General features: G+C 43.8%; 1 protein-coding gene across 1 annotated transcript in view; it reads right to left on the bottom strand.

Moving 5' to 3' along the window:
- Positions 1-9,708: 9,708 nt before the first annotated feature.
- The window catches only part of hsd3b7 (hydroxy-delta-5-steroid dehydrogenase, 3 beta- and steroid delta-isomerase), a 32,084-nt gene continuing 28,365 nt past the window's right edge, over positions 9,709-13,427 (bottom strand). Inside the window, exon 6 of the mRNA XM_034191323.1 lies at positions 9,709-12,323. Within this exon, the coding sequence (XP_034047214.1) occupies positions 11,911-12,323 (413 nt within the window). The 3' untranslated portion in view covers positions 9,709-11,910. The remainder of the gene's footprint in view (positions 12,324-13,427) is intronic.

The raw sequence follows: 13,427 nt of genomic DNA on the forward strand, positions 1-13,427 counted from the left end.
TTCCGGTACCGGTCTGGGGTGGAGCTCCACTTTCATCAGCCAGAGCCTGGTGAAACTTCATGGAGCCTAAAAATAACTCTGTAGCACTGCATGTTCACTCTACTACATTTTTTAATACACCAGCAGATGGCACAGTTCCCTCTATTTTTTAGCACATCCATAAAGATGAAGGAAGCTGTTTGGCAATACTGAGATGTATGAAGTAGCAGTTGAAGGTACTCTTGACCTCACTGTACGGTAGCTCAGCTGAACAGTTTGTCGCTGTTTGTTTCATGACCACATGTCTTTTAGTTTGCCATTTATAAAGGTCTACAGATTGCATTCTGGTGTTGAATATCTAATCTTTTGATAACAGGTCTCCTACAAAGGTACCGCCATTGTCGGACACCTCTGTCCAAGTCTTTAGGGTCCTGGTGATTCTTGCTGTATTGTTGTGAGACTTGGATGCTACCCACTGGCCAAAGGCAATGATTGGATGGCTTTGGTGCTTGGTCTCTTTGGAGGATCTTTGAGTACCAATGGAATGAATGCAGACCAAACGAGCTGTTACTAAGCGAGACTAAGGTGCAGATAAATTAGCTTCTAGGTACATTCCAAAGGAACATGCTGATGAGCTCCCCAGGTTCTTGGATTGGAGTGGCCTATAGCCTTGTTCCTGCATTCTCAGGCAATCTGGGAAGCTAAATAATAGGCCCTTTGTCATTGTTTTTAATTGGCAATTTTTATTTTAAAGACAGGAAATTATCTGAGGACAGCAACTTCAGTTCAGTGAGCTGAGCTGCACAGCGGTAACTAATTCTGCATATAGCAGAGTTCATCAATCAGCCTTTGTTTATGCAAGACCTTTGCTATATTTTTCCACGCAGTTTATATTAAATGACAAATACAAATACACACAAAAACAGCAAATATAGTTAAGCTATGATAAACCAATATAACTAATGATAAAGAGAAGAAAAATAATTTTTTATGATTTGCGTTAAAAGATTCAAGTGGACTTTCTAATGTCAACAAGCAAACTGTTCCACAATGTAGAAGCACCTGCTAACATCTTTAGGCTGAGCATGGCTGACCTGCTTGCCTCTCGCACCTGCAATCAATCATCTACTCCAGTTCATCTAGTGCATTTTAAAAGATCAGCTCATTCATCCACTCCTTGCGAGTTCATTGATGCATCTCCTGTGTTGGCCACACCCAGCCTTGTCATCTGTTCTGCCCCCACACCTGTGATATACTTTTGGATTATTTGGGCAGATCTCCAGTTTTTGGAATTTGTCTACTCTTGTTTGGTAAAAAAAAAAAAAATAATAATAAAAAAAAATCACTTATTTCAATGTGTGGTTGTTTGCATTTTGGGGTCCAATTTATTAATCTGTGTAGCACTGTATCAATATCAGCAGTGGTATATCAAAATCAAACTGGAACTGAAAATGTGGATTGGCCCAGCTCTCTCAAAATCGTGATTTTCACTACCCCTGAAATCATCTATAAATCTTCAAACTTCTTCCAAAGCAGTTATTTATTATTTTAACCACATTTTGGTCAAATTCTCCAAATGGGTTTTGATATGCCAGATAATTAGATGTTGTGCTGCCTTTGTTTTCTGCACCTTGCTGCTGGATCTGCCTCACTCCCCCTCCCTTCCTGTGTCTGCTGGAGCCACCTGTGGAACTGATTGGATTCACCTGTTCACACTCATCAACCTCCTGTACAAATACTGCTTCTCTTCATGCTCTCACACGCCGGAAACTACAGTTGCCAACAAGAACTTATTGAACATTTTGTATAATATTTTACTTTGTTTGTCATAGTACGATGGAGTCTATGTGACATTTTGGAAATTGTCTTATCATGCTCCATGACTGAACAAATTAAGAATTGCATCTTTGTGTCTGTTTCAAAAAGGATCTCAATCCGTAAGTGTGAAACATGGATTCAGATTGGGCAGTGTCCTTAAAGTTGATGTATTATCAGAAAGATTTTATTTATTTCAGCAGTCTACGAGCAAACTCAATGTGCTTCACATTAAAAATGGCAACAAAAGAGGAACAGCATAAACTGCCAAGAAACATGAAATCAGCAGAATACAGCACATGTTCGCCTGCACGCATGTACCTCACGGTGATACAGCAGAATCACACTGATGGGAGTCGGCAGCTGAGGTTAAGTGTATGTAATACAAATACAAAACCTCCCACGGACGAGCCGAGCGCCTCCCTGCCTGCTCAGTCTGTTTAAACTTGATGTACTGGCCTGTGCTCTACTTTCTCAAGAGGCAGGATCACTGTGTGTTCCAAAGGTCAAGAAGAAGTCAGCAGGCCACAGAGCTTTCTCCCTCTGTGCACCTCTTCTGTGGAACAACGTGAATCACTATTGATGCATTGATTCTCATTTGACTTTCACTCTTTTTCACTCTTTTTGTATTTGTGGAATGCAGCAAAGATTTGATCTATTCTGTCCATGACCAAGGCAGAAACATCAGTTCATGCATTTATTTCTTTTGGAATTCATTCCTGTAATGTCTTGTTTTGTGGCTTGTGTGTGTGAGTTTCAACAGTCACACCTTTTTCCTGACTGATGTCTTCTTTCTTAACTTTGTGTTTTTAGGGCCCGAGTAGGCAACGTCCTATGAGGACCCTATTGTAATTGCGCTGTTTGTTATTATTATTATTATTATTCTCACTCTTGAAATCGAAATTTTGGCCTCTTCTCATGCTCAAAAACTCACCAACTTTCCAAAGTCGTCCGGCCGGATCGGAAATTCAATATTTTGGGGGCGTCGCACATGGTCGCAGAAAAATCGCGAAATAGCGTCCCCTACAATTTTCAAAAACCCCTCCGCATTGGGCTTTTTTCGTCGTAGCCTCACGAAATTCGGTACACATATTTACCATGTCAGGACGCACAAAAAAGTCTCTTACTGTCATGGTGAAATATCGACAGGAAGTCGGCCATTTTGATTTTAAGTTTCGATTTTGAGCAAATTTTTGCCATTTTTGGCCATTTCCACTACTTACATTTGAACGAACTCGTCCTAGGGATTTCATCCGATCATCTTCAAATTTGGTCAAAATCATCACAACACAATGGTGATCAAAAGTTATCAAAAGATTCTAATTAAGTCAAAAGGCGTGGCTGCTAGGGGTCGTCAAACTTTGCCGAGCTTTTCGGAGCACGCCATTTCACTTCGAACAGCTGTCACGCCCACATACTTCATCGTAGATCCTTCAAACTTGCTGGACATGATGAGGGCTCCACCCTGAACGTCTACATAGCTTAAGTTCCCACCTGCGCCATAGCGCCCCCCGGTGGTGGCGGGAAATGTCCTATTTTTACTTTAAGAGGTCCTGATGTCACATACTTAACCCAATCAACTTCATTCTAGTTCTAAAACATGCAGAACAAATTGGTGAATGTAGGCGATGAACGCCGTGAAGTTACAAGTAACGGCGTCCATGTGGCGGCGTACCGAATATTGACCATTCGCCATGAAATTACGCTCTTCCTTTTGACGGCTTTAGTTTTGTCAAATGATCATGAAAATTGATACACAGGTCGAGCATGACAACCTCTTACAATTTATAGGGGCGTCGCCCATGGGCGGGGCAAAATGTCTCAATAGCACCCCCTTGAAACTTTCAAAAACCCCTCCCCATAGGGGTTTTTTTTTTGGAGTAGGGAGATGAAAATTGGTATACATGCGTGACTTGCATCGACGTACAAAAAAGTCTCTTGCACCATGGGTCTACTCCAAACAGGAAGTCGGCCATTTTGAATTTTCTTCTCATTTTGGCGTGATTTCCACATGTTGTATTTGAACGAATTCCTCCTAGGGATTTTGTCCAATGCACTTCAAATTTCTTCCACATCACCCAGAGACGATACTGACCAAAAATTATCGAAAGCTTTTCTTTATGTTGAAAGGTGTGGCCGCTATGGCACCGCCATTTTGACCCTTCGCCATGGAACATTATACTTAAACAGGTACTGAAGTCACATAGTTAACCCCATGAACTTCCTTCCACTTCTAAAACATGCAGAACAAGTTGTTGAACGTAGGCGATGATCGCCGTGAACTTACGAGTAACGGCTTCTGTGTGGCGGCGTACCAAATATCGCCCCTTCACCATGAAATTATGTTCTTCCTTTTGACGACTTTAATTTTGTCATATCATCATAAAAATTAATACACAGGTCAAGCATGACAACCTCCTACAATTCATAGGGGTCTCGCCCATGGGCGGGGTAAAGTGCCTCAATAGCGCCCCCTTGAAAATTTCAAAAACCCCTCCCCATAGGGGTTTTTTGGAGTAGGGAGATGAAAATTGGTACACGTGTGACTTGCATAGACGTACAAAAACATCTCTTGCACCATGAGTCTACTCCAAACAGGAAGTCAGCCATTTTGAATTTTCTTCTCATTTTGAAATGATTTCCACGTTGTATTTGAACGAACTCCTCCTAGGGATTTTGACGTATGCACTTCAAATTTCTTTGACAACATCCAAAGATGATACTGACCAAAAGTTATCGAAAGCTTTTCTCTATGTTGAAGGGTGTGGCCGCTATGGTGCCGCCATTTTGACCCTTTGCCATGGAACATCAAATCATGATAACTCCTTCATGCTTTGCCTGATTGACTTGAAACTTCACATGTATGACGGTTGGCCCCTGAACACACCCGGCCCCTCTGTTTGTACACTGAGCGCCCCCTAGTGGATGAACAATCAACATGTCATAACTCCTTGATGCATTGTCTGATTTGTTTAAAGTTTTAAATGTGTGATGAGTGGTTGCCCCTGCATGCACATGCCCACATGTGGTCACAAGGGCACCCACTGGCCTGGGTAGGCGGTTGCGCGGAACGAGGGCCCGTATATGACTGCTTGCAGTCCTAGTGCTTCATTTGGTTTTTGTTTTGTTCAGTATGTGTGACCAAATAAAGTTGCAGATTCATATTAGATCTCCTGTGATGACTCCACAGTGACTAAGTGGTCAGTGTACTTTGTTTCAGGACAGAATGTTCCCAGTTCAAGACCACTCGTGCACATTATGCATAAAGTTGCATTTGGTACAAAAAGTATCAAATCAATATGCAGGTCCATATGTTTTGGTGACCCTGTGCGTGTCGGAAGCAGAAACGACTTACGTTGTGTTGTTGACTTTGGTTTTTTTGGTTTTAAGGGATGTTATTGCACAGAGGCTATAACTGTGACTAACTAGTGGAACTGTATGTGCATGTGTTCTCTATGATCCTCCATTTAATTGTGGTCTGTTGAAAAATGAACAAAGTTTTATAAAAACCTTACGTACCTCCCTGTGCTCTGCATTCTCACAGTGCAGGATCAGTGTGGGTTTCTAAGTTAAAACTAAGTCAGCCATTCTCTTATGTTCCTTTCATGTGGATAAGTGTGCCCATGGACATAAGCAAGTCCGATTCCGTCGAGTCGTTCAAATCCAGACTGAATACACATCCGTTATCCGTTAGGATCTGTAAATCCTGCTGAGAATTACAATTTCAAGCACCTTGACTTGCGTGGAGAGTTGTGTGTTAACCTTGCTGCAAGCAGAGTAATCGCCCTAGCTCCCAGATGGAAGACAATGCCAAGAGAACAGCATCTCAGCCAAGCTGAAGAAGTTCAGTCCTGATGCCACAAATCCTTGTGGGTTCACCTGTTTTATCTTTCTTTTTTTTTTTTTCAATCTAACTGAGACTTTGTGGTTCATGGGGGACCGGTAGATCAGCCACCAGAACCCTGGAACTAGAGATGCCCATCATCCTGGACAGAAACAGTGCAGCGTGTAACATCTGGTAGGACTGTGCCATCACTTCCCATGAATGTGAGGAGATCAAGTGTAGATTTGAAGTTACACAGTGTTTCGATTCCTCTGTAATGAGCCGAATGTTCCAAAACACTGGTGTTGCAAAAGATTCAAAAAATTCCAGAAGAGTTTTTCATGTCATCACAAACCTGCAGTACAGATGGAAAGTTCTAGTTTCATCCACAGCCACATGTTCCATCCATTCTTTAGTTTTACTTTCCCAATCTGTTTTATATTTTCTCCCATACTGGAATCATGTCTCTAACCATGGTTGGTTACAAGTTTAATGTGTTACATGATGTTCATGTAAACTTCCTGTTAAAAAGGAGTTTTTCTTTCCCACTGTAGCCAAGTGCTTGCTCACAGGGGGTCGTTTTGACCGTTGGGGTTTTACATAATTATTGTATGGCCTTGCCTTACAATATAAAGCGCCTTGGGGCAACTGTTTGTTGTGATTTGGCGCTATATAAAAAAAATTGATTGATTGACTCACTAACTGTCCAGCAGGTGGCAGCCACGTCTAAGGAATATTACATGGGTAAAACAACGTTGCTTGATTGATTGATCTGGTGCATCAAAGGCTGTCACTGTCTAATCAGTTCCTCGTTTTTATGTGTTAAGTTACAAGGTCACAGCAGTTTTAGTTTTGACTGACTGCTGGCTGGGATGGACAAATCCACCCACACATTTACCCACTCATCTATTTTTGCTGTGCAAGTCCTGCAGAGCTGCTATTAGTTATAATTTGTTACTTAATGCAATTACTGGGGATGCACATTCAATGCCCGATTTAATTCACATTTTATTTTCTACAACTTAGCAGGAAGTGCATGTGAGTGAATGAATGAGTGAGTCTGCAAAATTTCTATAAGGAATTGTAAACACTAGTGCATATTCATCTTTGAACTTTAAGGTTGTGATAAACTCAGTTGAGAACTAGTGAATTTCTTATTTTGGACTGTGTTACTGTGTATAGTCCAGCCCTGATGGCCAAGAACATGCTGGAGACCCTGTCAGTTATTTCATGATGTTCCAGAGAACAGTAAACAAAATGAATAAATAAAACTTTGCAAAAAAAAAAAAAAAAAAAAAAAAATCAGCATAGACTGCTGGCTTCAAATGACCACAGGGATTTCACCACCTCATTCTGTTGTGCGTCCTGTGGAGGAGGCAGCTGGTCCAAGTTACTGCAGATTGCACCTGCTGGTCCATTTTCAGATACGTGTACCTGATATACACCAGTTAGATTTGATTATTCTTATTTTGTGGATCATGACTTCACCTGAATGTCACAAATTTTTAAAAGTTGTTTAAAACTTTCCTGATTGCTCACAGCATTCTGCAACCCTACGTTTACCACAGATTACGCCAGTCTTCAGGCCACAGTTGGGTATCAGGTATATTCCATCCATCCATCCATTTTCTTCCGCTTTATCCGGAGTCGGGTCGCGGGGGCAGCAGCTCAAGCAAAGCCGCCCAGACCTCCCGATCCACACACACCTCCCCCAGCTCCCAAGGCGTTACCAAGCCAGCCGAGAGATGTAGTCCCTCCAGCGTGTCCTGGGTCTTCCCCGGCGCCTCCTCCCAATGGGACGTGCCCAGAACACCTCTCCAGCGAGGCGTCCAGGGGGCATCCGGAAAAGATGCCCGAGCCACCTCAACTGACTCCTTTCGACATGGAGGAGCAGCAGCTCGACTCCGAGCTCCTCCCCCTATCTCTAAGGGAGCACCCAGCCACCCTGTAGAGGAAACTCATCTCGGCCGCTTGTACTCGCGATCTCGTTCTTGCGGTCATGCGCCAAATCTCATGACCATAGGTGAGGGTCTTCCCCGGCGCCTCCTCCCAATGGGACGTGCCCGGAACACCTCTCCAGCGAGGCGTCCAGGGGGCATCCAGAAAAGATGCCCGAGCCATCTCAACTGACTCCTTTCAATGTGGAGGAGCAGCGGCTCGACTCCGAGCTCCTCCCGAGTGACTCCTCATCCTATCTCTAAGGGAGCGTCCAGCCACCCTGCGGAGGAAACTCATCTCGGCCGCTTGTACTTGCAATCTCGTTCTTTTGGTCATGAGCCAAATCTCATGACCATAGGTGAGGATCGGAACGTAGATCGATCTGTAAATCGAGAGCTTTGCCCCCCTACTCAGCTCTCTCTTCACCACGACGGTCCGATACAGCGACCGCATCACTGCAGATGCTGCACTGATCCGTCTATCGATCTCACACTCCATCTGTCCCTCACTCGTGAACAAGACCGAGATACTTAAACTCCTCCACTTGAGGCAAGGACACTCCACCGACCTGAAGAGGGCAAAGCACCTTTTTCCGGTCGAGAACCATGGCCTCGGATTTGGAGGTGCTGATCTTCATCCCGGACGCCTCACACTCTGCTGCAAACTGCCCCAGTGCATGCTGAAGGTCCTGATTTGACGAAGCCAACAGAACCACATCATCCGCAAACAGCAGAGACGAGATTCTGTGGTTCCCAAACCAGACCCCCTCTACACCCTGGCTGCGCCTAGAAATTCTGTCCATAAAAATAATGAACAGAACCGGTGACAAAAGGCAGCCCTGGCGGAGGCCAACGTGCACTGGAAACAGGTTTTACTTACTACCGACAATGCGAATCAAGCTCCTGCTGCGGTCGTACAGGGACCAGATAGCCCTTAGCAAAAGTCCCCGGACCCCGTACTCCCGGAGCACCCCCCACAGGGTGCCCCGAGGGACACGGTCGAACGCCTTCTCCAGATCCACAAAACACATGTGGACTGGTTGGGCAAACTCCCATGAACCCTTGAGCACCTGATGGAGTGTGTAGAGCTGGTCCAGTGTGCCGCGACCAGGACGAAAACTGCACTGCTCCTCCTGAATCCGACGTTCGACCATCGGTCGAATTCTCTCCAGTACTCTGGAATAGACCTTACCGGGGAGGCTGAGGAGTGTGATCCCCTATAGTTGGAACACACCCTCCGGTCCCCCTTCTTAAACAGAGGGACCACCACCCCGGTCTGCCAATCCAGAGGCACTGTCCCTGATCGTCATGCGATGTTGTAGAGACGTGTCAGCCAAGACAGTCCCACAACATCCAGAGACTTAAGGTACTCAGGACAGATTTAATCCACCCCAGGAGCCCTGCCACAGAGGAGCTTTCTAATCACCTCGGTGACTTCGGCCTGGGTAATGGATGAGTCTGCCTCTGAGTCCCCAGTCTCTGCTTCCTCTTCGGAAGACGTGACGATGGGATTGAGGAGATCCTCGAAGTATTCCTTCCACCGCCCGACAACATCCCCAGTCAGGGTCAACAGCTCTCCACCCGCACTTTCGCCTCCTGAGGCGAACTGTTTGCCAGAATCGCTTCGAGGCTGACCGACAGTCCTCCTCCAGGTATATTTTGTGCCAAAAATGCACACATTCAGGGGTTAAAAAAAAAAAGTGCAATGAGAGACTAAACAAACAGCAACAGCACAAAAAAAAAAAAAAAAAATTTCTCAAGAATCCCAAACCTTCAAATGCATTCTTCATCGTGGCCACGAAAATATTGTGAGCATTTCCATGGAAAACCACAGAAATGGGGTAAACCCCTGCATGTTGGTACAAAGTCAAGTTACCAGGCGAGGGAACTCCCGTACCGTCAGTGTTCCTCAAACAAATGGGTTCCAGCTGCTTGGTGTGATTACAAGCTTCCACAAGGGTGTTCCCGCACTGTGGACACTGTTTTCCCGTGTCCTTGGTAACGCTGAGGTAAGACCATCATGACACAAGTGGAATTAATTTATTAATCTGCTAGAGATGGATTCAAGAAAACATTATGGTGGCAAACAAGAAAATACATTTTCTGTTGTTGAAATGGAAATTAATGATTCAAAAACCAGTCTCACCACTGCAGTGTCTATTAAATAAGTTTTATTTAAATTAGAAAAGAAAAAGCAATATTTATGTTTTGCTGGTATTCCTAATATATTACTAACATCTCCAGTAATTTAGTTATTAATGTCTGTCAAATATGTTGTACTTACATGTTTTTATATCATCTCTAATACAGAAATATAAAACCATACAGTTAAATAAAATTAATATTTTGGTGTTGTGATCCCCAGAATGTCAAAGTACTGAATCCAAAGATCAGGTCGGGTCTGGGAGCATGCCCTGGTACTGTGTGTCGCTGCATCCACCACACAACAACTACATCAGGTCCTGGATGGCAACAACCCAGAGAGACAACCAGTCCGTCCCCAACTTTCAAAAGTAACCCGATACTGCCAGGTGAACCTCGGGTGTTCCCTTGGCCTTCCCCAGCCACTGGGGTCCACAACACTGTGCTGGTTCATACCAAGAGAGAAACGCTCCCCCCCGCATGGCCAAAATGTCAAAGGTGATGCCCCCTCACAATACAAATGATACTCCTGATCTTAATCACTTTAAGTAACCTTTTGACATCAAGTCATTCCAGCGATACCCAAGGATCCTCCAAAGAGACCTAGTACCAAAGACATCCAGTCACCACCTTAAGGTCACCATGACCATCCAAGTCTCTCAAACATAAGACAGAAAGCACCGACACTCAGGTGCTTCTCAAAGGTTGAGAACCCAGAGACACGTAGGCCACTGCCGAGGCAAATGAAGGTCTCTACAACCTCATCACTTTCACCACAAACAGATGCACTTCTGATGGCTGAAGAAGTTGTCTGAGTGACTTGTTAAAGACCACATCTGCTCCTGAATCCCTAGTTCTATCGAACCACTCCAGTTACCACCAAAACAGGCCATCTGAGGTGGCCACCTCTGATGCCCTACACATCCACCCTCGTTCATGCAGACAGTGAGAAAGAGAATTATGCAAGACTGTTTGTGGACTCCAGTCCACACAAACTGTACACTAAGTTGGGGAATCTGGGACTGGACTTTAAGTGGTAAGTGTGGGAAGTTGTGTTTTCAACTCAATCGCTCTCAACACTGGAGTTCCGCAAGGATGTGTTCCAAGTCCTCTACTACATATAGTCCCACTACATTCATGACTGTGTTCATGAAGATTGCAGAGGACACAGTGGTGCTGGGCCTCCTCAAATACATGAGGAGCAATGCAGTGAACATCTCAGAGAATCTGACCTGGTCTCACCACGTACATGGCCAGGTCGCAAAGGTGAGATGGTGGCTTTAGGATCTCGTCTGAACATTTCACCCTGGTTTGGGAACTGCTCTGCGTTCTGTTCAGGACATCTACATCAGTCGCTGCAGGATCAGCGCCATAAAGCTTATTAAGGTCTCGTCCAACTCACAAATGGACCTGTTCAGCCTGCTGGATTCAGACAAGAGGTTCCACTGTCATGTGGCCAAAACTGAGACTCTGAAGGAGTTTCTATCCTCAGGCCATTGGATCCTCAAAGCAGATATGTCCACTCTTCCAACATCTCCAACTGTACTTTGCATAGATTAGAACTAGTCCTCAAAAAGACCGGTTTCATAGTGTTTTTTTTTAAAGTGGTGTTTTATATTGCACAGGCTCACAGCCATTCAGGTTTTATATTTCACTGCATGTACGTATGTGACAAACGTCTCTTGAACCTGATAATGTACTTGTACAAAAACTGTTACGTTTACTGCCATAATACTGCCTCTCCTCTATTTTTCACAAGACACTTAACGGACTGTTTTGGAACTTCTGTTTGAAAAAGTGCTTCATAAATAATAGCTGGAGGAGGACGTTTAAAATAGAGGCATGCTGCAAGTGCAAAATAACTGCAGTTTTGATGAAAGAAATGACAGAAAAATTATTTTAAAAAGTCCACAAAAGGAAAAAATGAGAACTGCAAAAACAAAATTTCTTATACATCTGTAGAAATGTTGCTAAATCAGCATGGACTGAACATTAATACCGTTTAACATGCTTGCTTTTCAGTGAGGTAGAATGAAAAGCATCAAACTGCACAAACAGTGTGCAAAACGGATTCATAATCTGTAATATATATATATATATATATATATAGTAAACTACTTCTGCACTTACTGTTTTTTGCTTTATCTGCGCTGAACATTCCCGTGAGCCTCAGTAGCAGCTTCTCATACATTTTTTCCAGAATCTGACAACTCATCAGGCGTCTTTGCGGGCGTCCAGGGGGAACGTGTCGACCCACTTCTGTGTGCGGGTTCGACACTCGTCCCAGCTGTACAGAGGCCGGTAGTGAAAGTGCCGCAGGGCTTTATCTGTGCTCACTGTGAAGGAGGTGCAGGCCACGGCCAGCGTGTAGCGATTCAGCAGCGGCGTGTAGTTGTAGACGGGACGCAGGACCCAGCGGAGCAGGTCATTGAAGAACGCCAGGAACCAGAGGAACAGCATGGGGACCCTGGTTCTTCGAAAGTTGAAGGTGGAGAGGAACTGCATGTTGAAGTCCTCGTAGCTCTTGTAAGGCGATTCGTCGTAGCAGAAGTAGGCCTCGCCGCCGACGGTCAGTGGATGCTCGCGCAGGGCTCGAACTGCCAGCACGTGCATCCAAGCCACGTTGCCTAGCAACCAAAACACAGCATGACTCATAAAGACAAGGTACAATTAAAAGGTTTATATATATATAAGATTCAAAGCTGCTCTCCAGCCTCAGCCAGAAGCCATTTTACTGAGGTCAAAGGTCATAACCTCTATTTCTGATCACTCTCAAGAAAAACATTAACTGCAGCAAAAAACAAACAGTCGCTCTGAGCAATTTATCCCAAATGTCTGCTCTCCGGCCTCAGCGGGTCTTGAGATCTGATTTAATTGATGGTTTTTAATGGCGGTGTTTTTTTGTTTGGTTGTTTTTTTTGGGCTGTTGCCAAAGTAATGCTTCAGTTTCTGTGTGGAAAAAGTGCTCAATCTGGGCTGACAAACTTGTATCTTAATGATTTGACCACAAAATTAAAACAGTACAAACAGCATTTTACTGGCATCGAACGTGTTTTACTGTAATCCTGGAGTACTGAACGTTGGTGCTTCCTACTTAGCTTTCAGTTACACACGCCAACCCAACCGCAATGACCCCCACCCCCCCAAGTGAGGGTGGAGGAAACATCCTCAGAATAAACTGTTACTAACTGCTCCTGTTCAGATGCAATATGGGTCATTTAAAAAAAAAAAAAAGAAAAAAAAATACCTGATCTGATTTTTCTCTTCATTTTGCTGTTAACTTGCATAATGAGAAGCTAAACTTGTTTCAAATACAGAGATCTACAATTATGGTAAGTAATAGTATCTTATCTTGATGCTTTCAAATATTATTAGGAAAAAAAGTAGCCAAAACCGAAAAGTTATTAGGAAAAAAGTAGCCAAAACCTTAATGTTATTAATGGCCAAAATGAAAAAGTTATTCGGAAAAAGTGGTTCGGAAAAAGTGGCCAAAATTGAAAAGTTATTAGGAAAAAAGTGGCCAAAATTCACAACTGTAAGTTGTGAATGTCAGGAAAAATTCTTAAAACTCACTTAAAACTCAACCATAAAACTCAAAACTGAAATTTTTACACCTTAACACAATATTTTAGACTGCTGATGAAATAACTTCAGTGAGACGACACGTCCTCTTAACCACAGAGGAGTGCAAAATCTACTTCTGCTTTACGCTGGCGTTGTTAAACCAGCAG

Source organism: Thalassophryne amazonica, chromosome 16 (genome assembly GCF_902500255.1).
Source record: "Thalassophryne amazonica chromosome 16, fThaAma1.1, whole genome shotgun sequence".
Lineage (NCBI taxonomy): Eukaryota > Metazoa > Chordata > Actinopteri > Batrachoidiformes > Batrachoididae > Thalassophryne > Thalassophryne amazonica.